The sequence below is a fragment of the Pholcus phalangioides genome, unplaced genomic scaffold (genome assembly GCF_987345545.1).
Source record: "Pholcus phalangioides strain wild (caught in Gottingen) unplaced genomic scaffold, Ppha-v1.0 ptg000028l_1, whole genome shotgun sequence".
Classification (NCBI taxonomy): Eukaryota; Metazoa; Arthropoda; class Arachnida; order Araneae; family Pholcidae; genus Pholcus; species Pholcus phalangioides.
The window spans coordinates 7,819,585-7,843,732 of record NW_028301618.1 but is presented as its reverse complement, the minus strand read 5'-3'; the positions used below and the strand labels follow the sequence as shown (position 1 = coordinate 7,843,732).

At 41.5% G+C, this 24,148-nt stretch overlaps 1 protein-coding gene across 2 annotated transcripts in view; it reads right to left on the bottom strand.

The window, feature by feature from the left end:
* Positions 1 to 5,332: 5,332 nt before the first annotated feature.
* LOC149067879 (galectin-4-like) overlaps positions 5,333 to 24,148 on the bottom strand; it is a 68,156-nt gene continuing 49,340 nt past the window's right edge. For both annotated transcript variants that reach the window (XM_089252305.1, XM_089252304.1), the window contains 6 exons: positions 19,750 to 19,838; positions 7,926 to 8,136; positions 7,713 to 7,838; positions 6,316 to 6,378; positions 6,048 to 6,136; positions 5,333 to 5,961 (listed from right to left, as the gene is read on the bottom strand). In XM_089252305.1, the coding sequence (XP_089108431.1) occupies positions 5,619 to 5,961; positions 6,048 to 6,136; positions 6,316 to 6,378; positions 7,713 to 7,838; positions 7,926 to 8,136; positions 19,750 to 19,838 (921 nt within the window). In that variant the 3' untranslated portion in view covers positions 5,333 to 5,618. The remainder of the gene's footprint in view (positions 5,962 to 6,047; positions 6,137 to 6,315; positions 6,379 to 7,712; positions 7,839 to 7,925; positions 8,137 to 19,749; positions 19,839 to 24,148) is intronic.

The following is a 24,148-nucleotide window of genomic DNA, read 5'->3' as shown; positions in this document are numbered from 1 at the left end:
ACTGTGCCATAGAGAGCTTTATCTATTACAAATGGTGATACTTTGGCCAGCGGTTTTTCGGCATCTGAAGAGTGCAGAAAGAAAAATTAGACAGTTGATGAATTTGAAGCAGTTACAGTGACATGTGTTTGGTTTGAAGCAGTTCTTTGACGTTTTGGTGCATTTTGATTTTTTCCCATATTTGAATGGGTATGGTTCCACTCCCACCCACCATGCCCACCATGGAGCCCTACAAGGGGACGCGCACACGTAACCGGTGAAGGTTAGTAGCAACGTCAGGTTAGGTGGGAGCTATACACCACCAAAGCAGGCGAGCAGACGCGTTCAAGATCCAAGATCGTCGTGAAGCAGCACCAACAAACCTCAACGACGTCCGGCAGGCCCGGCCCCTCTACCTGCCCAGTAGTGTAACCCCTTCAGCCACCGAGGCGACCACAGCCGATTGACCTGGACGGGGCTAATCCAAGCCTCCCGTTTCGGCTGAATCCGAGGCCAAAGCTAGCGCATCAGGCTAACCAGGATCCCCATCTCCAGCCTTACGGGTCTCCACGCACGGCAAACACGCAGGTAGACAGCGTCCCAGATAGGGCATACGCTAGAAGCAATGCCCCGTCTGGGAGGACCCCTCCCCGCCTAAGCGGGGTCCACAATGAGGGGTTGGACACAAGACATAAACATGTACAGGACAAAACAAGACGCAAGACAAGTACTGCAAGATGTGTAGAAAAAAAAACATGTAATCTGGGCTATTGAAAGTGAAGGATATGAGCACAAATAAGCGATGACAATGACGTGTGATAGATTTAGCATTACCCAGGGTGCACCACGAGGAGGCCTATCACATTACACCCCTTCGTGAAAGTTTCCTGGAGTGCCAATCACACAGGATGGGTTAGATTGGATTTTACCAATAAGGTCAAAATGCGCCAAAACAAATGATTAATTAAAATAAGATGAAACTTTTTCTTGTCACGTGCAGAAAGTAAAACTATGCGTGAATCGTGAAACAATGACATAGATTGTAAAAACTATAATTTGTCGTATGAACCAATGGCTTTGATGAATTTAAAAATTCGAGATGCATCGCTGTGGTCATTTAAAATGTCACGAAGAGAAAAAGGACTTTGACCAAAAGCGGGCGTGAACAAGTAAAAGCATGAGCAATGGACTTTGATAATGAGGGCACTTTGGTTGACTCTCCCGTAATAACAAATACGATTGTGTGAGGCGACTGTGTCCTATGCGTAACCGGGAAAGCAGAACTTCTTTCGGTTAGTCCTGCAGCTACAACGCCAATGGCCAAGTGTGGGTTTAATGACATGTAATTTTTTTATTATCGCGAACAGGATGATAGCGATAGATCAAAATTGGGCCCGAGACCACGAATGTTCCATTGGATTATATTGGCCATAAATTAAAGAATTAAATAGAAGTGGACGGATCAAGGTCTTTGAATTTATTCCGGTCTAGTTACGGCGAGTAGTAACGGAATCGTATTTATTGTCCAGTTCCATGTCACCAATTGATGATGTGTCATCAATTAGTGACCCATTTTTCATTGATGGATATTTGAGCGCTCTCTGTATTGCTTTTCGTGAATATTCGGTTTTGAATGTTTTTTTTCTGCTTTATTACCAGAAATGGGTTTTAGGTTTAGTACCTGTAGAAATTTTGAATGTGTTCGCCGTTGCTTTTCCCGCTTCTTCGGAGGTAGTGGACTCCTTCCGGAATCCAGCGGAGCAACAGCAGCCACAACTATTGCACAGTTGGTTAGATGATGTTTGAGTTGATGTATCAGCTATGGGTTCAGTCTGAGTTGTTACAGATGCTTTGGTGATATTGTTAGTCGTATAAGCTGTTGATGGATTTACCATATTAGAGTATGATCTACTAGCTATTGGAGTTTGGTTAGGCATTATACGACGGCGTGCTTCAATATATGAGATGTTATTAAGGACCTTGATCTTCTGGATCTCTTTTTCTTCATTCCATTTCTGACATTTTTTGTCATATACGGTCTGTCAAGTGCGCCATCGCAATTGACACACTTGAATGGTGAATTAGTGCAGTTGTCCGAAATGTGGTCCCTCTCACCGCACTTTCCGCAGGTGGGTTAACTACGCCACGCCATTGGTGAGTGACCGTATTTTTGGCAATTGGAACATCTTACAGGGTTAGGTATGTATGGCCAGATTTTGACATCTTTTGGCAATGCTGGGGATGAAAATGTCAGGATTATATTACGTGATGGAGCTGGATTGCCATATTTGGCAAATGTTACGCCCTGAGACGCCAGCTCTTGTTAGTTCTTCATCGATGTTAATCAAGTTAGGATCTGAAATGACACCACCTGAATAATTCAACGTGGAATGGATTTTTACTGTTATGTGAATGTTTCCCAAAATGTCAGCTTTTAAATGAGTTCGGCTTGTTTGGGTATGTTGCTTTCGTTGAGCAGGTCCCCTGAACGAAGAGCCTTCACTAATTTCAAAGTTCCAACTGCGCCATAGAGAGCTTTATTAATCAAGAATGGTGATACTTTTGCCAGCTGTTTATCAGTGTGAGAACTATGCAAGAAGAAAAATGTGACAGTAGATGAATTTGAAGAAGCAGTTTCAGTGACAACCGTTACTCTCATAGCAATTGTTTGACGTTTTGGGGCATTTTTTTGTTTTTCCATGGGTATTGTTCCACTCCTACCCACCATGCAGCCCTACGAGGGGACACGCACGCGTAACCAATGAAGGTTAGTAGCAACGCCAGGTTAGGTAAAAGCCATACACCACCGAAACGATCAAGCAGACGCGTTTAAGATCCAAGACCCCCCTTACCTGCCCAGTAGTGTAACTCCTTCAGCCGCCGAAACCTGGGCGACCAGCCGATTGACCCAGACGGGGCTAATCCAGGCCTCCCGTTTCGGTTGAATCCGAGGCCAAAGCCAGCGCATAAGGTTAACCAGGATGCTCATCTCCAGCCTTACGGGTCTCCACGCACGGCAAACACGCGGGTAGACAGCATCTCAGATGGGGTATACGTCTTGCAGACTGCGATCTGGTTTGGCTGGCATGGTCTATAGCCGTGATCTGACACCGCCTCGTATGATGCCGATATCCGTGATTTGAAACCGCCTCCTCGTCAACGCCCTGGGTCATCGCCGAGTTCCATATGTGACTCTACTGACATCTGTGGTCGAGTATCATTTCCGTCAGTCGAGTGTCACTTCCACCCCGGCATCTTCACCATAAGTATACTTTGCGATTTACTTTGAAGTTGAAATTTAACGCAATTTATTTTACAAGAATATTAAGCCTTTAAAATATAATAACGAGCTAGTTAATGTGACTAACTGGTCTCGAGAGAGTGTATGAGTGTCCTCATCTTTTGTCGCTTGCTGGACTAGGCAGGTGCAAGAGTTCGCCACACGTACATTATTGGACAGGCTATGTGTACCGCTCAGTTACCTCAATTTAATGTTTTTTTTTAATACCGAGCACAACTCAGGTCTATTGCCATAGGCAATTTACTAGCTAGTGAGTTGTGCCGGAAGTGTAAGTGCGTGTACCTAACAGTCTGAGCGCGTATCTAGTGTTGTGTATGAGTTTTCAGTACTGCCATCTATATCTCAGAAGTGAAGTGAGTGAAGTGTAATGACTGAATATTTGTACTGTTTGTAGGACTGCTGCTCTCTGTGGCGAGACTTTTTAACGGGGAGATCGGCTCGCATTTGCTCCTCGAAGTTGGGAACCACAGAAAACCAACTTCAGCCGACCACCACTGTGGCAACGGTGGGGCTCAAACCCGGATCCCCGCGATGCGAGTCCATCACTATGACAACTCGACCACCACAGCGGCCAATTTAATGTCTTCACTACTGTATGTCTTAATTTGCAATTATAGTAATAAATAGTTTGTTCGAAACTGTTTTGTTCATTGGCAGTTAGAGACATACGTTGCACACACATGACATTATCAACACACGACAATTCTTTTGATATTCCTGAACAGTAGTTCTGAAACTTTTTCGGTTCACAGCACCTTTTGCGTGAGCATCTGCAATCTGTAGTGGTATGTGATATCGATTTACAATAACAGAGAGTAATATGATGAAAGTATTTGCATATGGAGAATTACCATATGAACATTTTCTACACTTTATCTCACTTCTTAATCTTATTTTTTTTCAGTCTTGGACAAGTTACCAGTTGTTTCTTTGATGTTTTAGTTTTTAAGCCTACTTATAAAAATACAAACATTAGCAAAAACTTTAAAATATATTAAAACTAAATCAAATAAACATAATTTTATTTTTTTATTGAAATTTAAAGTACTTTATGAATCTATAATCATGAATATTTTATATTGAATCGATTTAAATTTGCACCCAAGTTAGAAACAGAAAAATGGCATCTTTCCCAATTTTGCTCCCCTATTAACAAAAACCTGGCTACGTAACTGCCCCCCCCCCCACCAAGCAAGTTTGAGAGAAAGAGCAGAGGCTTTCAAATAATTAATGAACATTCAATGCAATCCATCCCTGCATACGCTATTTCAGGCCATATTTGCAGTGGTCTGGCGACCCAGGGCCATAGAATGCCTTCTCGGGTTTTATGAAAGATTATAATGCAAAATGAGTTCTGTGGGGGCAACCTATTCAGCTCGGTGCTCCGGTCGCTCAAGCCTAGTTACGGTATGCCCAAACCTCTACCAATGTTTTTGTCATATCAGAGCTCCTTCGGCACCAGCGAAGACACTATCTGAAACAAGATCTGTGGGCACTCCCACTAAAAATGCATACTGCACATGGAAAACTACGAAACAATATTTATCTGTCAGGGAAAGGTAATAAATTTTCTTTGTCTGACACAAACCAACCCCTCTTTTATTTTCTTACACGTGCAAGCTTCTCAGGACTTCATCACACAATCAGATATTCTACAGAGTGGTTTTTGAGGAAAAAGAAAGCATTTCATTTTTGTAATGGTTTCCTTTCCCTCCCTCTCTCTTATGGCGCTATAGAAATTTCATTTCCTGCCACCTTGCTGGACATTTTGGCTGTTGTGGCTTCAGATTTTGTGCCCTTCCCCTTTTTTTCGATTGTATTCAACCTAAAACGTCTGAGTTTGATATCCTTCTGTCTTTCACAAAAAATATATATATATATATAGAAAAAGGAAAACATTTTGCTTGCGTAAAGACTATTTGAGCACCCAAAGGATTAAATGGAAATCTTCCTTTATTCAACAGAGTTTACTTGATCAATTGCCAATGTTGATAATTGCAAATTCAATCAAAATGGTTGAAAAAACCGTACGCATTGAGAAGCCTCACAAAATGAACGAGTATAAAAAAATTTTAATGGAATATAAAAGATATACATGCGAGAGTATTCTGCTCCCATAATATCATGTAGCATATAGATCTGATTCCCCTCTTCTCACAATTCCTTTTAGAAATGAGAATCATTAAAGTCAGGCCACAGTATCTCTGATACACTCCTGACGCCTCCACAGACAAAGTAACTCGGTCCCTAATAGGAGCTATAGTCAAGAGAGAGATGAATCAATCCCCGTTTCTAATCTAGTAGCCAATGAAGTAAAACAAAGGGTAGCCCCTACACCTCAAAAGGTTTTAAATCTCAGGCGCGAAACGACAACGTTGCCGTCGATGTGAACCTGGTTGATCCTGACGAGGTCCTTGATTCTGTGCTGGTAGTAAGTGAAGTGCTGTCCATTCACGGCTATCATGTACTTATCCCTGTCGACCCTCACGAGCATGTCGAAGGGCAGGTTCGGCGCGAACGGGAAGTAAGGCGACAGCGTCTCCTCTGACAACCAATTTCCACAGAGCTTGGTGTTGCGGACCACGGTGCCGTTGTAAAGCCTCGCGTCGAAGTGCAGGGCGATGTCGTTGTTGTATGGGGACACTAACCTGTCGACGCAGCACAAAAGGTTGATGGTGAACCTGTTGAGAAAAAAAGAAAAATTCATTATACAACTGAAGATAAGCTCCACATGATTTATTCCACAGATGCAGCTAACAAAACGTACTTTTGTGCGTTTATTGCCGGACGTCCACTGACATATATCATGAATCCATCCTCCAGACCTTCGGGTATATTGTAACGGTATGGAATCACCTGTAATGACGGTAATCTCTCGTTACTACTCGTTCCTAACTCGACATAAACCAAATACAGGAAACGGGGACTCCGAAATCACTGAATGTTGGAATCATTTCACACTTCATTAATTCTGGAAGATACGATTGAATTCAATGCGAGGTCACACACACAATGTAATCACACATAATACTTACCGGATTTACGATCGGTTGATGCATTTCGACTCCGACCCTGGTCCTCAAATTGGATTTTTCATACTGAAAGATAAACACAATCCACATAACCAATAGCGAATGTGCACATCATATCCGTGTTCAAATTTCAACTTTTCTGGATGGTGCCCAATTTCTTTTAACTACCCCTTGGCCCCCAAATTGATCAAACAGTGGGAACCCATTCCACAGGGAGTTGCCGGTGAATTAGGTGTTTTTCAGCTTTAGGGAGGTTTCACGAACATATATGTGTAAGACAGAACCAGCAGCCTCTCGCAGGAGAAATTTTGAACTATTTCCCCTTTTGTTATTTGATAAAAAGTTTCCGAATTAGAAATAACAAATTCCGAAAACAACTATGATTGGCTATACTTCCTACCTACATTGATCCACCAATGACAGTCACGTTGATATTCAAGCAACCGCGATCTGCTGTAGCTAGATATTGTATCTGGTTACGGTTGCTTGAATACAAGCGCAACCATTGCTGTTGTCTCTTGGAAAGTGTGGCCCAACCACAATCAGACGATTACTGTAGCTGGGTATTGCCGTCGATCATGGTTGCTTGTAAATGCAAAAGCTACTCTGACTGGCCGTACTTTCCATCTACAGTAAACAACCGATAACAGTCACGACCATATTCAATAAACCACGATCACTCGGTTGCTTTACCTGGAAATCGGGCCGCTCAATTGTGATTGTTTGAATACTGAAATAACTGTGGATGGCAAAACGTTTTCCAGTTTTTAACAAACGAAGAATGAGCGCAGTAGCCCAGGTCGATAAGATACGCGCCTAAAGTACCAAAAGATGATTAGAGGTGTCGCGAGTTTGATACCCGGTTCATCCTTGTCAGATACTTTCCTGACACAAGGGGTACAACAGAAACAGCGATGTGACTACAGAAAACCGAAGGGAGTCCCACACCGAGGGATTAGCGCACCAACCTCTTGGTGAGTGTAAAAAAAACTGCCGTTCGGAATTGGCAATAAATTGTAGGTCCGGTCTAATTAGCCATTGTGTGCAGAAAATGGCCATGGTGCAAAAAAAATTATCAATGAGATGATCAACAATCGAAAAATTGTGCAGTTGCAAACAGTCTATAATGGTAACAATCCCGGCCACAGCAATCGACCAATCGCGATTGATTGTGTACCGCAGAAGGTCAATTGCGGTAGACTGAAATTATGACCATTCTAGAGGCCAACCTCGAATCTAGTGATCATGAGTCCATTAAAAAACAAAAGGTTGAAAGCCACTTTTAGAAGGTGTTGGCCATGTTTGAAGTCTCCGAAAGTGTGTGGTTCTACAACCTAAACAGGTTTCTTTCAATGACAGCAACGATCGGTTCAAAGATTCCACTTGAAGTTATAATTTACCTGTGTCCTGAATGGCGAAATATTCAGCCGATCGACAATCACGTTACCATCAATGAGCACTTTCGTGGCAAGGAACATAGAAATCCTGTGCCTGAACTCACAGAAGTGATGACCGTCGACAGAAATCTGCAAGAAAACAGTACAATAAAAATCGATGATTCTTTGAAGAAAGGAGGTATCCGATACAAATGATGAGACAGACATAACTCTTACCCGATAACATTGCTTATCCACAAGTATTCTGATCAGAAATGGGCGCCCGTGACCAAAAGGGAAAGTACCTTCCCTCTCCTCTTTCTCCCAGTTGCCTTTTCTCATGGTGTTGCGAACAACTACTGAGCTTTTGAAACGTGCGCTGAAATGTAGCGGCCGATCAGGCTGGTGCAAGTCATCGACAGCATTGCACACGAAATTGATCTGAAACCTGGAACGAGAAAATAAATTTTATGACTACGATCGGAGGAACATATACTGTCACATACAGCGATGTCAATGGGGAGGGTGTGAAAATAGACCTTAAGAGGACACTACTACGAAGTTTTCAACCTTTTTTTGGATAGAATAATAGAGAAAGAATATTGATCAGTGCCAGATTCTGGTACATTCGATTGTATGGAATAAGCAGGATCGAATTTCGGGGGACACACACACACACAAGAATTACCAACAAACCATTTAAATCTACAGGGTGGTGCAAAATGAACGTATAACTTTATTTAATATTGCATTTTTTCTTTTGCTTCAGAATTGTGTAAAGAAGGCTTGGGAAATTTGGAATGGAACAGTACACAATAGAACAACAAACAAAAATCATTGAATTTTATTTTTCAAACGGAAACTCAGTTATTCTGACGCAGCGTGCATATCGTAGATATGTTAATGTGCGGACTGGAGAGACCCTCAGTGCCAACAATAAATCGCCTGGTTGCAAATTTTCAGCAACAATGTTCAGTAAGGAACCTACCTGGTGCCGGAAGACTATGTACAGTGCACAACGCCGAAAATATTGAATGTGTATGGGAGATGTGGAAGCAAGTCCAGAAACATCAACCAGGAGACGTTCTGCACAACTTGGTCGTCATCCTATTGCGAAGGTCTATTCAGAGAATTTTGGCCATATTGCACATGTTTCCATACAAAATCAAGCTGGTGCAACAAATAACGCCGGCAGACTACCAGTAACGGCTTGATTATGCTATTGCGTTACAACAAAAAGCAGGAGAAAACCCAGATTTCATTAACAATTTGATAATGAGCGATGAAGCCCATTTTCATTTAAATGGATTTGTCAACAAACAAAACAGCAGGATACGGGCTACGAAGAATCTAAGAGCAGTTCATCAGTGAGAGCTGCACCCACTTAAGTGTACTGTTTGGTGTGGTGTATCGTCTGAAAAGATCATTGGGCCATATTTCTTCGAAAATGTAGCCGGTGCTGCAGTTACCATCAATGCTATTCACTACAGTAACATGTTGGAAAATTTTTTGAGGCCAGGTGTGGCAAACCACCCTTGAATGTGGTTTCAACAAGATGATGCCACGGCCCATACTGCAAGGGACACAATGGTTCTGTTACGGGAGATCTACGGCGAATACATTATTTCGCGTAATTTGACCACTCCAGACTTTGTTCTTTAGGGCTATTTGAAAGAGAGAGTATATGTCAATAAGCCACAGACCATACCTGAACTGAAAAGCAATATTCGCAATGAAATCCGTGCCATAACCCCTGAAATTTTGCGAAAAGTCATGTAACATGTGTTGGAAAGAGCACGACTTTGTGAAACGGAAAATGGGCGACATCTGCGAGACATACTTTTTCCACGCTTAAGTTAACAATATTCTCCATTCACAAGCTGTATTTTGACAAAATAATGTTAACAATTTATTCAAAAATAAAAAAGTTATAAAGCATTTAAACCATAACGTTTATTTTGCACCAATCTGTATATATCTAAAATTGATTTTCTGTGTGTGTATGTTCTCTATACAAATCTACAATCTTAGATCGATCGTTGCCAAATTTTCATATATACCAAATGGGACCTGGCTTGAACGATAGGCTACTTTAAAATTTCGTAAGAGCAGGGCAAACGCCCCAAATGGGCAAAAAACTATCGGGGAACAATGGTTTCTGGGCCTCAACAATCCCTTTCCGAACGTTTACTTTGGTTACTGTGGTTCTCTAGCAATGCGTTTCAGACGCGTATATGCCTTTAGAATGGTTTGCCACATTTTCAATACTCCCAGTAATGAGGCTTTTTGAACCGACGTCATAATCATCATCAGCATCGCTTTGAGTCAGGAAAAGGGTGGTCCTCATAGAAATCAGTGTTAAAATTGCCGAAATTTGGTTGGGCTTTCTGTGACATCAATGATTTTAAAAATTGTATAGAATTCTCAATTTTTGAAATATTGAGTTCGCTTGAAGATATACGAAGCCCAGAAAATTAAATATGAAGTAATTAGCCGGACCTACTTTTGAGTTGGATAATCCAGGCAATAACATTGATTTCAACTTCTTATTTAAATCTTCTCAAGCATGAAAAATAATGTCTCCGTATTGTCTTTTGATATTCAACTGCATAAATTCATATAGTTTAGGTTGTTTTAAAATTAATTATTGGCCCGTAAAAATTACATCTAAAAAATTCCACAGCTTTAATTACAATAAAGTACTACTTTAATTACATTTACTGCATTTTTGAAAGCTGAAACAGGCAGATGGATAACTTGACGTTACGGGGGGGGGGGGGGGGGGGAAGGATTGAAATAATTGGCGCCCCTTAAAAAAAGGGGAAAAAAATTTATTTCTACATTTCTTTAAATCTAGATTTGTTTATTTCATGAGTCGTGCAGGAAGTTGCCATATTGGTTAACTTGGATACGGTTCGCATGTCCCTCAAAGAAAGAGGGAGATATCATGTGATCCTCATTATAGCTAGTACCATATAAAAAGTATTTTCTTTCGATATTTTACTTTTTCAGAAAACATTAGGAAAAAATTGGTTGGCTTGTGAGGGGGGAGAGCAAAAGCCTCCTATTCCCACCTCTAGCGTATGCCTGAGGCAATAGACCTCTAAGTGCATTCGATTGCTATGGGATGTCGGATCCTGTTAATTTTGGGCCAGTTGTAGGATTGCACTGGATTTTGGGTTTAATGGCGCAAAGGACCAATAAGGTCGAAATGCACGAAAACAAATGAGCAATTAAAAATAAGATGAAACTTATTCTTGTCACGTGCAGAAAATAAAACTATGCATGATAAAAAAAACACTGTTGCGTAGCAAAAAAACGTCAAAAGAAGTTATATTTTTGTTTCGCCGATTATACAAAGGCCTTTGACTGTGTTGATCTAAAAGTAATGGTTTTGATGAATTTAAAAATGTGAGATCCATCGCAATGATCATTCGAAATGAAAGATGACTTTGACCAAAAGCGGATGTGAACAAGTAAAAGCATGAGTGATGGTCAATGGACTTTGACAATGAGGGCACTCTGGTTGACTCTCTCTTGATAAAAGATAAGATTGTGTCCTATGCGCAACTGGGTGAGCAAGACTTTCTCCTTACGGTTAGCCCTGCAGCTCGAATGCCAATGACCAAGTGTGGGTTTGAGGGCATGTAGTTTATTAATAATTTGATTATTACAGTGCTCCTGCCAGCGGCGATGCATCACTTCTGGAGGATTGAGAAGTGGTTGGATTGGATTGGATTTTGAATTTTTTTGGCGCAAGGACCAATTTGGCCAAACTGCGCCAAAACATGACACAAAAATAAGAAAAATGTCTTTTTGTCATGTCAAAAAACTAAAACATATAAAAAGGAAAACAAACGTAAAAAAATGACATGAATTGTAAAACTATAATTTGTTATAAAAACCAATGGCTTTGATGAATTTAAAAATGCGAGATGCATCGCAATGGTCAGATAAAATGTCACGAAGTGAAAGATGATTCTGACCAAAAGCGGTCGTAAAATGATGACGATGGTGCGAACAAGTAAAAGCATGGGCAATGGTAAATGGACTTTGACAATGAGGGCACTGCGGTTGACTCTCTCGTAGTAAAAGATATGATTGTGTGATGCGACTGTGTCCTATGCGTAACCGGGCAAGCAGAACTTCCTCCTTTCGGTTGGTCCTGCAGCTCGAACGCCAGTGGCCAAGTGTGGGCTTGATGGCATGTAATTTGTTATTAGTTTGATTGTTCCAATGATCCTGCCAGCGGCGATGCATCACTTCCCGGAGGATTGAGAAGTGGTCACTGGCAGGAACCAGAAGGCTATTATCAATGTTAGTTGTTGTTCGAGCTGCGTTGTCTGCTTTTTCGTTGCCCGGTATTCCTACATGACTTGGTACCCAGTAAAATTTTACTGTGGTACCGTGATGAATGAGGTGATGCAGTTCATGAAAAATGGCATGAATGAATGGATGAGTGTGAAAAGTGAAGGAACACAGTGCTTGCAATGCGCTGAGAGAGTCGCTATAAATGATGCATCGTCGGTGGCGTTTGCGTCGTATATGACGTAGAGCCTGAAGGATTGCATACAGTTCTGCCAAATAAATAGAGAATGTGTCGTGAAGTTTGAAAGATGTCTCCTCACAGCAGATGTAGGCACAACCGACATGCCCAGGGCTCTTGGAGCCATCGGTATATATGGGGAAGTACCTGTTGTACATACCCCTGTGCCTGAAGAATATCTGTCGATATATAACATCTGCTGTGGTGGCTCTAGAGTATAACGATAATGAAAGAGAGACATCTGGCAGAGACTGCTCCCATGGTGCCAGTTGCAAAGCAACTGGGGCCACACGACTGATGTCTAATTCTAGTTCTTCCACAAGTGCCCTCATACGAAGACCGTAAGATGGAACACATGAAGGTCGAGCAGCAAATAGTCTATGAAATGAGGGATTAAAAATGACACGATGAAGTGGATGACCTGGTAAAGACTTCATTTTGATATAATATTTCAAAGAAAGTTGTTGGCGTCTTGATGTCAGTGATGGCTCGTTGCATTCGACATAGAGGCTTTCCATGGGAGAAGTTCGGAAAGCTCCAGAGCAAATGCGGAGAGCGAGATGATGAATTGGGTCGAACACACTAAGATAACTCCGAGGTGCTGACCCGTATACAATGGAACCGTAGTCGAGCTTTGATCGTATTAGAGCTTTATATAAGTGGAGGAGCGACTTACGGTCTGCTCCCCATGATGTAGAAGAGATGACCTTCAAGAGGTTCATCGTCTTCATGCAACGAGCTCTCAACTGTGAAATATGAGGTTTAAATGTAAGTTTCTTGTCAAATGTAATGCCGAGGAATTTCGTATTCTCTACAATAGGTATTTGACTATTATTTAAAAATAATTGTGGGTCATCATGAAGCTCACGACGCCGGCAAAAATGCACAGCGACGGTTTTGTCCGCGGAGAATGAAAAGCCGTTATTATGAGCCCACTTGCTGATCTTGTTGAGTGCGGTTTGTAATTGTCTCTCGGCTGACCTCATATTCACTGATTGATATGATATCAACAGATCATCCACGTATAGTGCGCCAGTGACTGACAACGGGAGTTGGTTCAACACCCCGTTGAGTCTTAAAATAAAAAGTGTTACACTTAAAATGCTACCTTGAGGTACACCTAGTTCTTGAATTTGAGGAGCTGATAACGTGCTTCCGATCCGTACCTGAAAGATGCGGCGAGACAGAAAGGTCGCGCAAGCCGCAATTATAGAGGTCGGAAAGAATTCCGTGCCTCCAAGTACGATCGTAGGCCTTTTCTATGTCGAAAAATATGGCTAGCATATGCTCCCTCTTTACGAATGCTTGTCTTATTGATGTCTCAAGGCGTAATAGATTGCATGTTGTGGACCTGAACCGTCTAAAGCCGCTTTGATGTTTAGATAAAATATTGTTAACCTCAAGGTAGTGCATAAGGCGATAGTTGACCATGCGTTCCATGAGCTTACATAAACAACTGGTCAAAGCAATAGGTCTGTAACTGTTCGGTTGTTGAGGATTTTTGCCAGGCTTCGGGAATGCAAGAACTATGGCTGCTCGCCAGGTGTCAGGAAATGAATGACTGAGCCAGATCCGATTAAATAAAATGAGTAAATGTGACAGTGATTCTGGTGAGAGATGCCGAATCATGGAATAATGAATAGCATCGGGCCCTACAGCTGAGTCAGGACTTCGCTGCAAGGCCGTCGTCAGTTCATGAAGGGTCAACAATGAATTGTACCCCTCCGGTGTAAAAGGCTGGAAGGTGTACGATGTACGTTCGGCCGATGATTTAATGGGATGAAACGATGGGGGATAATTCGCATCACTGGAGACAGTGGCGAAATGGGCGGCGATGGTATCCGCAATATCCCTCACATCGCTGATGATAGTGCCATTGGTGTTTAAAATGGTGATTGGATGAGACTGATAATGACCATTGATTTTTCGGATCCGGTCCCAAATGATTTTGGATGAAGTAGATGAATTGATTCCCGTGGTAAAGTTTTGCCAGGACTCGCGTTGAGCCTGGCGCCTGGTTTTCCTCGCTATCGCCTTTGCTTTTAAAAATGCCAACTTGTTGTCATGGGTAGGATACCGCCGGAACCTACTCCATGCTTTCTTTTGTGCTTTAATCATAAAATTACATTCGTGGTTCCACCAAGGTTTAGGAAATTTAGGAAGTTTCGAGGAGACTTTCGGTATTGTTTCATTGGCTGCTGAGATCATACAACTGGTCACAAGGTCGACACAATGGTCGACGTCGGGTTGCGAAACCATATCCTCCGTGATTTCTGCCTTGACCGTGAAGTCTGCCCATCGGGCGGCCACAAGCTTCGACCGAGGAGGACCCTCAGGTATGCTATGGCTTCGATCAAGGCACTTAACCACTAGAGGGAAATGATTGCTCCCGTGGAGGTCTGGATCAACCGACCAGGACCAGTTCGGCAAGAGTGAAGGTGAGCATAATGATAAATCTATTGCAGTGAAACTATTGTTTGGGGCATGGAAATGAGTGAAACTGCCATCATTCATGATGGTAAGGTCCATGTCATCTAACAATCGTTCAACCATTTCCCCACGAGGGGTGTTGCTGTTAGAACCCCAAATCATGTTATGTGCATTGAAGTCTCCAAGAAGAAAAAATGGTGGTGGTAATTGATCAATCAGTTGTTCTAGATCTCTCTGTAAGAATGTGTCATTTGGTGGCAAATAAATGGAACAGATGGTAATTCTTAGGCCTGTAGAGATTTCCACCGCGATGGCTTGCAGGTTCGTGCGCAGCGTTAGAACGCGCGACGACACATGATGTGGAACCAGCAGAGCAACACCGCGGCAGGCTCTACTCCCGTCATCGTAGTCAATACGAAACAGGGAATGTCGCCTAATGTTCCATGTCTCCGAGGGCTTCGTGAAAGTTTCCTGGAGTGCCACGCAAACAGGATGATAGCGATTGATTAAATCCTTTAGATCTTCGTAATTGGATCTAAGACCACGAATGTTCCATTGAATAATGTTGGCCATAAATTTTAAATGGATGTAGACGGTTCAAGGTCCTTGAACTTATTTCGGTCTAATTTCCGGCGAGTACCACCGGATTCTGGCGGATTATCGAGATCCATGTCACCAATTGATTTGTCATCAAGAAGTGACATGTTTTGTAATGTAGGGTTCTTCTTTGCTCTCTGAATGGCTTTTCTTGAATATCCGGTCTTGAATAGTTTTATTTTAGATTTATTTCCACTATTGATTTTTGGCTTAGTAGCTGTAGTTACTTTGAATGTGTTCGCTGTTGCTTTTCCTGCTTCTTCGGAGGTGGTGGACTCCTTCCGTATTCCAGCAGAGCAACAGCAGCCACAACTATTACATGGTTGGTTAGATGATGTTTGAGTGGATGTATCAGCTATGGGTTCGGTCTGAGTTGTCACAGATGCTTTGGTGACATTGTTAGTCTTATTAGCTGTTGGTGGATTTGTTACCATATTAGAGTATGATGTACTAGCTATTGGAGTTTGGTTAGGGGTTACACGGCGGCGTGCTTCAATATATGAGATGTTATTAAGGACCTTGATCTTCTGGATCTCTTTTTCTTCATTCCATTTCGGACACTTCTGTCAAATGCGGGGTGGTCACCACCGCAATTGGCGCACTTGAATGTTGAATTAGTGCAGCTGTCCGAAATGTGGTCTACGGCACGCCATTCGTGACCGATCGAATTTTTGGCAGTTGAAACATCTTACAGGGTTAGGTATGTATGGCCGGATATGGAGGTTATAGTAACCGATTTTGACATCTTTCGGCAATGTTGGGGATGAAAATGTCAGGATTATATTACGTGATGGAGCTAGATTGCCATCTTTGCGGCTCACGATATGTTTGGCAGATGTTACGCCTTGAGACGCTAGCTCCTGAGTTAGTTCATCTTCATCCATGTTAATTAAGTTAGGGTCTGAGATGAAACCACGTGAATAATTCAGCGTGGGGTGGATTTTGATTGTTATGGGAATGTCCCCGAGAGATGTGAGCTTTTGAATGAGTTCGGCTTGTTTGGGAGTGTTAGTTTCGACGAGAAGGTCTCCTGAACGGAGAGCCTTCACTGATTTCAGAGTTCCAACTGCGCCATAGAGAGCTTTATCAATCAAGAATGGTGATACTTTTGACAGCTGTTTATTGGTATCAGAGCTATGCAAGAAGAAGAATGAGACAGATGATAGATTTGAAGAAGCGGTTTCTGTGACAATAGTTTCACTTAAAGTAGTTCTTTGACGTTTTGGTGCATTTTTGTTTTTCCCATATTTGAATGGGTATTGTTCCACTCCCACCCACCATGGAGCCCTACGAGGGGACGCGCACACGTAACCGGTGAAGGTTAGTAGCAACGTCAGGTTAGGTGGGAGCTATACACCACCAAAGCAGGCGAGCAGACGCGTTCAAGATCCAAGATCGTCGTGAAGCAGCACCAACAAACCTCAACGACGTCCGGCAGGCCCGGCCCCTCTACCTGCCCAGTAGTGTAACCCCTTCAGCCACCGAGGCGACCACAGCCGATTGACCTGGACGGGGCTAATCCAAGCCTCCCGTTTCGGCTGAATCCGAGGCCAAAGCTAGCGCATCAGGCTAACCAGGATCCCCATCTCCAGCCTTACGGGTCTCCACGCACGGCAAACACGCAGGTAGACAGCGTCCCGGATGGAGCATACGCTAGAAGCAATGCCCCATCCGGGAGGACCCCTCCCCGCCGGAGCGGGGCCCACAATGAGGGGTTGGACACAGAAGACAAACATGTACAGGACAAAACGAGACGCAAGACATGTACTGCAAGATGTGTAGAAATAAACGTGTAATTTGGGCTATTGAAGGTGAAGTATATGAGCACAAAAAGCGATGACAATGACGTGTGATAGATTTGGCGTTACCCAGAGTGCACCACGAGGAGGCCTATCACATTACACCCCTTGAGAAGTGGTCACTGGCAATGTTAGATGTTGTTCGAGCTGCAATGTCTGCTTTCTCATTGCCCGGTATTCCTACATGACCTGTTACTCAGTAAAATTTTACTGTGCTAAAGTAATTCATGACAAATGGCATGTATGAGTGCGAAACGTAGAGGAACACAGTGATTGCAAGGAGAGAGTCACTATACATGATGCATTGTCGGTGGCGTTTGTGTCGTACAGCTCCGAATAAATAGAGAACGTGTCAGGTAATTTGAAAGATGTCTCCTCACAGCAGATGTAGACACAACCGACATGACCAGGGCTCTTTGAGACGTCGGTATATATGGGGAGGTACCTACAGAGTAGAGCCAGCAGGTTTCAGAAGAAATAGGGGAACTAGAGACCAAATTGTCAATATAAGATAGATAATGGAGGCAGCAAAAGAACGTCAAAAGAAGTTATATTTTTGTTTCATCAGTTATACAAAGGCCTTTGACTGTGTTGATCATGATAAGCTTTGGGATATTCTTGGAACAATGGGAGTGCTTGATCAGAAATTTATATATTAACCAAGAGGCAAGTGTAAGAACAAACTATGGCTTAACTGAATGGTTTGAAATAGAAAAAGGGGTTCGACAAGGATGCATCTTTTCCCCACACTTATTTACTCTCTATGGAGGATATATAATGAGAACATCAGATTTAAAGGAATTAGAAGGTGGTGTTAAAATTGGAGGAAGAGTGATCAACAACCTTAGATATGCTGATGACACAACTCTGATGGCAGAATCTGAAGGGGACCTGAAGAGCATTATATCAAGAGTAAAAACAGAAAGTGAGAAGCTTGGACTCTACCTAAATAGGAAAAAAACAAAAATCATGACTACAGCAGATATTCACAGTTTTCAACTAGATGACGAAAGTTTTGAGATTGTGGACAGATTTGATTTCCTAGGATCAAGAATTGTAAAAGAGGGAACTTGCACGGAAGAAATAAAAATACGAGTAGTTCTGGGTAAAACAGCCATGACAAAGCTTAATATAATACTTAAAGACAAAGATGTCTCAATGAAAACAAAAATTAGAATTATAAATGCGTTGGTCTTTCCTGTCTTTATGTATGGATGTGAGAGCTGGACACTACGGAAAGCAGATAAGAAAATAATTTATTCCTTCAAACTTTGGTGATATCGGTTATCGAAGAAGTCAAGGTTGACTATTCTCTAGAAGCAACAGTCATTGAACAGAAACTCTGTTACTTTCGTTATGTAATGCACACAGAAGGCTCAGTAGAAAAAATGGTAATGCTTGGAAGAATGGATAATAACCAATCTTGATATCTTTCAGCAATGTTGGTGATGAAAATGTCAGGATTATATTATGTGATGGAGCTGGATGGCCATGTTTGCGGCTCATAATATGTCTGTGGGCCAGTTGTAGCCAGCAAAGTTAATTCCATTGGCGTGGCCATGCCGGAATCCGACCATTTGGGTCAGATGTAGACGGCAAAGTTTATTCAATTAGTATGTCATGCTGGATCCTGAACACCCGGGTCAGGCCTAAACGGCCGGGTTTTTATTAGGACTAGACCTTATTTAAGATCAAGCTAAGCCACACAAGCCAAAATTAACAGAGTACGACTGTGCCAAACTGACTCGAATAACTAAGATCCATTGTAAATCAATCACACTCAAATTTTAATTTAATAATTCTGGATTGGGATCCCTGTTGCACTTGGCCAGCTACAAACAATTTTATACATTGCCTTTCCAGGTGACTTATAAACAATCCCTACATTTTAGAAATTTAGCTCATCGTGATTGGCCGAAATGATTGATGAACCATTACATCACTAATGGTGAAATTTTTGCTGGCGACGTTTAACAATAGATACATTTAATTGTGCTTGAACCTGACATCCACCGTTGAAGTAATGGCTATAGTACGAGACTCACGTACCGAAGGTTGTGTGTTTGGTTCGGTCTGAAACCCATCAAATTTTTTTTCACATCCTTCCATCTTTGCTGTCATTTACTAAAAAATGTTTCCATTTTTGTTTCTGATTTAATCAAATGCGGTTCACGTGCATCGAGAAGACAATAATAATGGCTCGCAAAGCTGGACCCAGCTATCATTTACTGATACAATAAAAAATGCTTTCATTTTTCGTTAATGAACTTTGAAATTCAGTTTCGCCCAAAACTCCGCCTCTCGTAACGTCTTGCTAGCTGTTTTGCTCACAGTAACCAATCACCAGCGTGCTAATGCTTCCTGTGTTACTAAGAAAGTACGGATTGTAATTACGCGTCCTGGTGATCCAATTTAGACCACACAAATGAATAAAATGACTAAAGTGGGACAAACAATATGTTTAGATTGAAGTTAATCCTATTGACTTGAAAAAAAAAATGCGTTATAATGACAACATAACAAGTTTATTCCAGAAAATTGAGGATCTGGATCGGTACTGTCGTTTCTCGTGAACAGCCCTAAAAAAACGAGCCAGTACTAGCATCATCCAACGGTTACATAAGATGATTCAATGGCACACATAAATTGGACCCAAACAAAATAAAGACAATAACTTAGTAGCTCTTACACTTCAGCTTTATGGGGCACAAATCCCTTGATTTCGATGAATCCCCCGGCTTCTAAAGGAGCTGGCAATTGTGTGACGGAAGGGATCACCTGAAAAAATATTAGAGGCGAATGAGAAAGTGGCATAGCAACGTTGTATGTCTCACGAATTAGTTTATAAGAGACTACCTGTTATACACTGCCTGGGTTTTTCTCTATGTAACAGGAGTACTGAAGAAGTCACAAACGTGTCTGAAACGCATTGTTTGGGAACCACGGTAACAGGGGCCTCAGGAAAAGTGATTTTTCTGAGGCTCTTCCTAGCAAATATACAGGGATGGATTAACGTTGAGACCCTAGGCGAAGAAGAAAATACAGTTGATTCCCGTTTGAACAAAAACTTTTCTAATCCCCCAGATAAGTTTACATAGGAGCAATGTGAATACCTTGAATCTTTTATAACACCATTTCATTATTACAAAGTGATTTCTCTGGTCTTGTGGAGTTCACTATAACGGGATTCGACCCCTTAAATTAGATAAAAGCGTAATGTTGGGGTTTTGCAGGTCTCAGTGTGCCCGCCCCCGTCCAATACATCTCTGCAAATACACACCACAATTCGTTTTTGTGAGTCCCTTCTTCAGTTGATGTGCCCCATACGATAAGATGGCACTGCCAACACCTTCTATAGCAGAAAGCCTCCACGCGAAGCTTTGAATGTCACTGAAGTCGCCCATTTCACCTGTAGCCATTGGATAAAGTAGGCTGACGTAAGCGAAAGCTTTTTTTTTCTGCAGTATATTCAATAACTATAGGTGAAATGGGCGAATTCACGAGCTTCGCGTGGAGACTTTCCGCTATAGAAGGTGTCGGCACTGCACGGCAACCAAAGTAAAAACTCTGAAAGTTCTTGTTGAGGTCCACGAACCATCATCATCGGATCGTTTCCCCCATATTTCGGCATTTGTCCAGCACTGACAAACTTGTAAAGTAGCCTGTCGTTAAAGATGGGTCCTGTTTGATACATTTACAAAATTTGGCGAGGACCAGTTTGAAATTGTAAATTTGTGTAGGAAACACACTCACAGAGGAAATTAATTTTATGTACAGTGAACCCTCGATATAACGATACTCTGCAGACCAAAGAAAAATATTTTTTTCTTGGTTTTCTTTCTGCTTCTCGAAACAGAGGGATTATCATTATATCGAGAGGCAGCAATTTAACATTAGGATATAGACATTTCCAAACGAGACTTTCATTTCATTCCGTGCACCGCCCAGGCTCTATCGACCATTGTCAATTTTAATACTCACATAGTATTATAATCATGTAATACTCACATAGTGACACTTATTTGCGGTTTAACATTATTTGGCTAAATAGCTCTTTTCTCACAAAATGAAACATTTAGTTGAAACGAAGGTTTTGACAGCCGGCTGATGCGAAGATAAATCTAGGAAGGAAAATACAACTGGTGTCGCAGGGAATCAAACTCACATCCTCTCATCACTTGTCGAGTGAACAACCTATACATTAAAATCAAATGGAAAAATATACATTAAAATAATGGGAAATAAAATTCAATTCAAACTTTTTTGATAGAGGGCGCTGCACGAAAGTAAATCACTGGAAATGTGCAAAAATGAGTCTTCTTTCCCTAGAGCTCGTATGCGCTGAACGGGACCGTACGTGGACAGCCAGATCTAACTTAGGCCAAAGCTTGCAATTTCTGACAATGCCACCAGATGACGACTTATCCGAAGATGTCACTCTTTGCTGTTAACAAGGAGGTTTCGACAGCTGGCTCATGTGTAGAGATACGGTGGGGGTGCCCCCCCAGCATTAAAGGTGAAGTTGACTGAGCTAATGCATATATGTATAGATGAATTGACATCATTATTGTGCCCCCCCCCCCAGACTTTAAAGTCTATCTCCGCCTATGCAAAATTAAGTGACATTTTGTCTGTTGCTGCATTTTTATTTGCAAAAGCCCTTGAGCTTTTATATTACGATCTTTAGGTTGAAACGTTGAGCAGGGGGTGCACATCTTCAGTCAGCAGGCCAGAAACTGGTATATACAGGGAGACCCATAAATTCATAAAAATCGGCATATTCAAATGTGGTTTTGCGGAAAAGTCATTCTCCCAAAGAGAAGTTTTTTTTGTATGGGAAATAAAATTCAATTCAAACTTTTTTGATAGAGGGGGCTTCACGAAAGTAAATCACAGGAAATGTGCAAAAATCAGTCTCCTATAAAATTCACGTTATAATGATCAGCAGCTAGTTTCTGAATTTTTCTGTTACTGGCGCTTACATAAGATTTCCATCGTGAGTTGACATTGGTGCAGGCCCGTAGCCAGAAATTTCCTTAGGAGTGGGGGACCAAAATGTTAGAACAATAGATTTGGACATTTTTTGTCATATTCTCACATTTCAGGGCATTGGGACTGCACAATAGAAGTCATCTGTACCTCATATAATTAACAGAGAGGATGCGTAGTACGGTTCAGCCCAAAGGAAAGAAAATGTCTGCCCTCTGTAGTACAATGGTACAGCACGTGCCTGGAAAATGCAAGGTTGGTGGTTTGATTCCCCACAGAGGAATGTGACGTTTCTTACACTTGGTATCCAGCCATCTTTACTTTATATAACTTCACCAATAGTGCTTCATCTCACTGAAATGAGAAGCTGTAGCGAGGAACAAGGACTGGTTTCTCTGGCCCTCTATCGAAAGAAATTCAGTCTATTTTTTTTCTGTACCAAAAAAACCCCCTTCAGTGAGAATAAAGCTTTCGCAAACTACATTCAAATATACCAATTTCTTCAATTTTCAATAGTTTGAATAATTTACGAATTTAATGGGGGACACTGTACAGTCAGAGCCGTCTTAAGACTATTCTGGGCCCTCGGGTGAATTTTTTTAGGCCCTACCTGGTGAGACATATTTGCTTTCGAAAACTTCAGATCTCATTTTCACAAGCCTCCCAACCGTTAAGATGGCTTTGTATACAGTTACCATGTACTGATCCCTATTTTACGGGCCACATTAAGGACATTAAATTTGGCCATTCTGACTTTTTTTAGAGATATCCTATTTTTTCAAAGTTACGACTTTCTATTAATCTCTGAAATCAAGGACTAAATATAATTCATGTAACTTATAGATTGTGGTAGTCATAACCATACCATAAATAATCATAAGCCCTGAAGCATATTTAAAACCTTACATTGATACGAGTAGGAGAGAATTTGGTATTCAGCGATTGGTTGCAACGAGGGACAAAAGCAGCATCATGTCACTTTCGACGGAGTTTCTTGGCGAAATTCAAGATGAAGGTAGAACGGGGACTCTCATAGTACAAATCAGATCTGTAATTTTAAATTTAGTATTTGATTTTATAGTTTACAAAAAAAAGAAAAGAAATCTAATCAACTGCCCTCATTTTGAACTTAACCGAGAATTCCGCCAATGGTGCCATATTGCTACCGTTGTCACTCATTGTGATTAATAAGTGGCAAATATTCTGAACTTCCTCCTCACTTGTATCAATGTAACAGAATGCTGCAGTGTCTCTTAAGGTGCATTCCACACTGTACCGTTAACCAGAAACAATGCAACCTACAACTCAATGCGGATTGGTTGAAAATCCGAATTTTAACCCTTCAAGCGGCACAGCACAAATCGCTGAACACCCCATTGGCGGGGGGGGGGGGGAAATGCCATATCATTTAATATATGTATATATGAACTGACAACATCAGCATCCTGCTCCGTCTAAGGAAGTAGGCTTTCTTTCAGCAGCTACAAAGTAAGGGGTATAGAGAAAAGTAGTTCCATTGAGAGATACAACTTTACAAAATATCTGGGCTTGTGAATGCCTAAACAAAAGGCTTTCAAGGAGGAGAGAGATCTCATCAATCTCACTTAAAGGATTGGATTTTGATTTTTTTGGAGCAAGGACCATCTAAATCTCACTTAATGGATTAACCAGTCAGTGTCAAAAGTTAAAGGTTCTCTCTCTCTCTATCACTTATAGTATCGCTCCAGTGTGCAGCCTGCCCAACACCTTCAGGTGGTGCTTTCCTGGGAGTTTATGGACACGCTGTGACAGCCAATCACTTGTCAGTGTACAAATCAATCACGTAATCAATCAACAACAAAAAACAAAAGATAACAAATAATCTCTTTTAATAATTTTCTGCAAAAATAACAATTTTGACTAGTATTAGCACATTAACAATAATAAAATAATGATTTACTATAAAGCGTCTGATGTGTGTGCAAATCCAATATTTTCACAATAAAAAATATCACTAGAAAAAAAACTCTTCAAATATATATATCTCTGTATGTACAAATATATATATATATATAATATTCTTATTGGTGTAAGGAATGTATTCAATTTTTGTATGTATG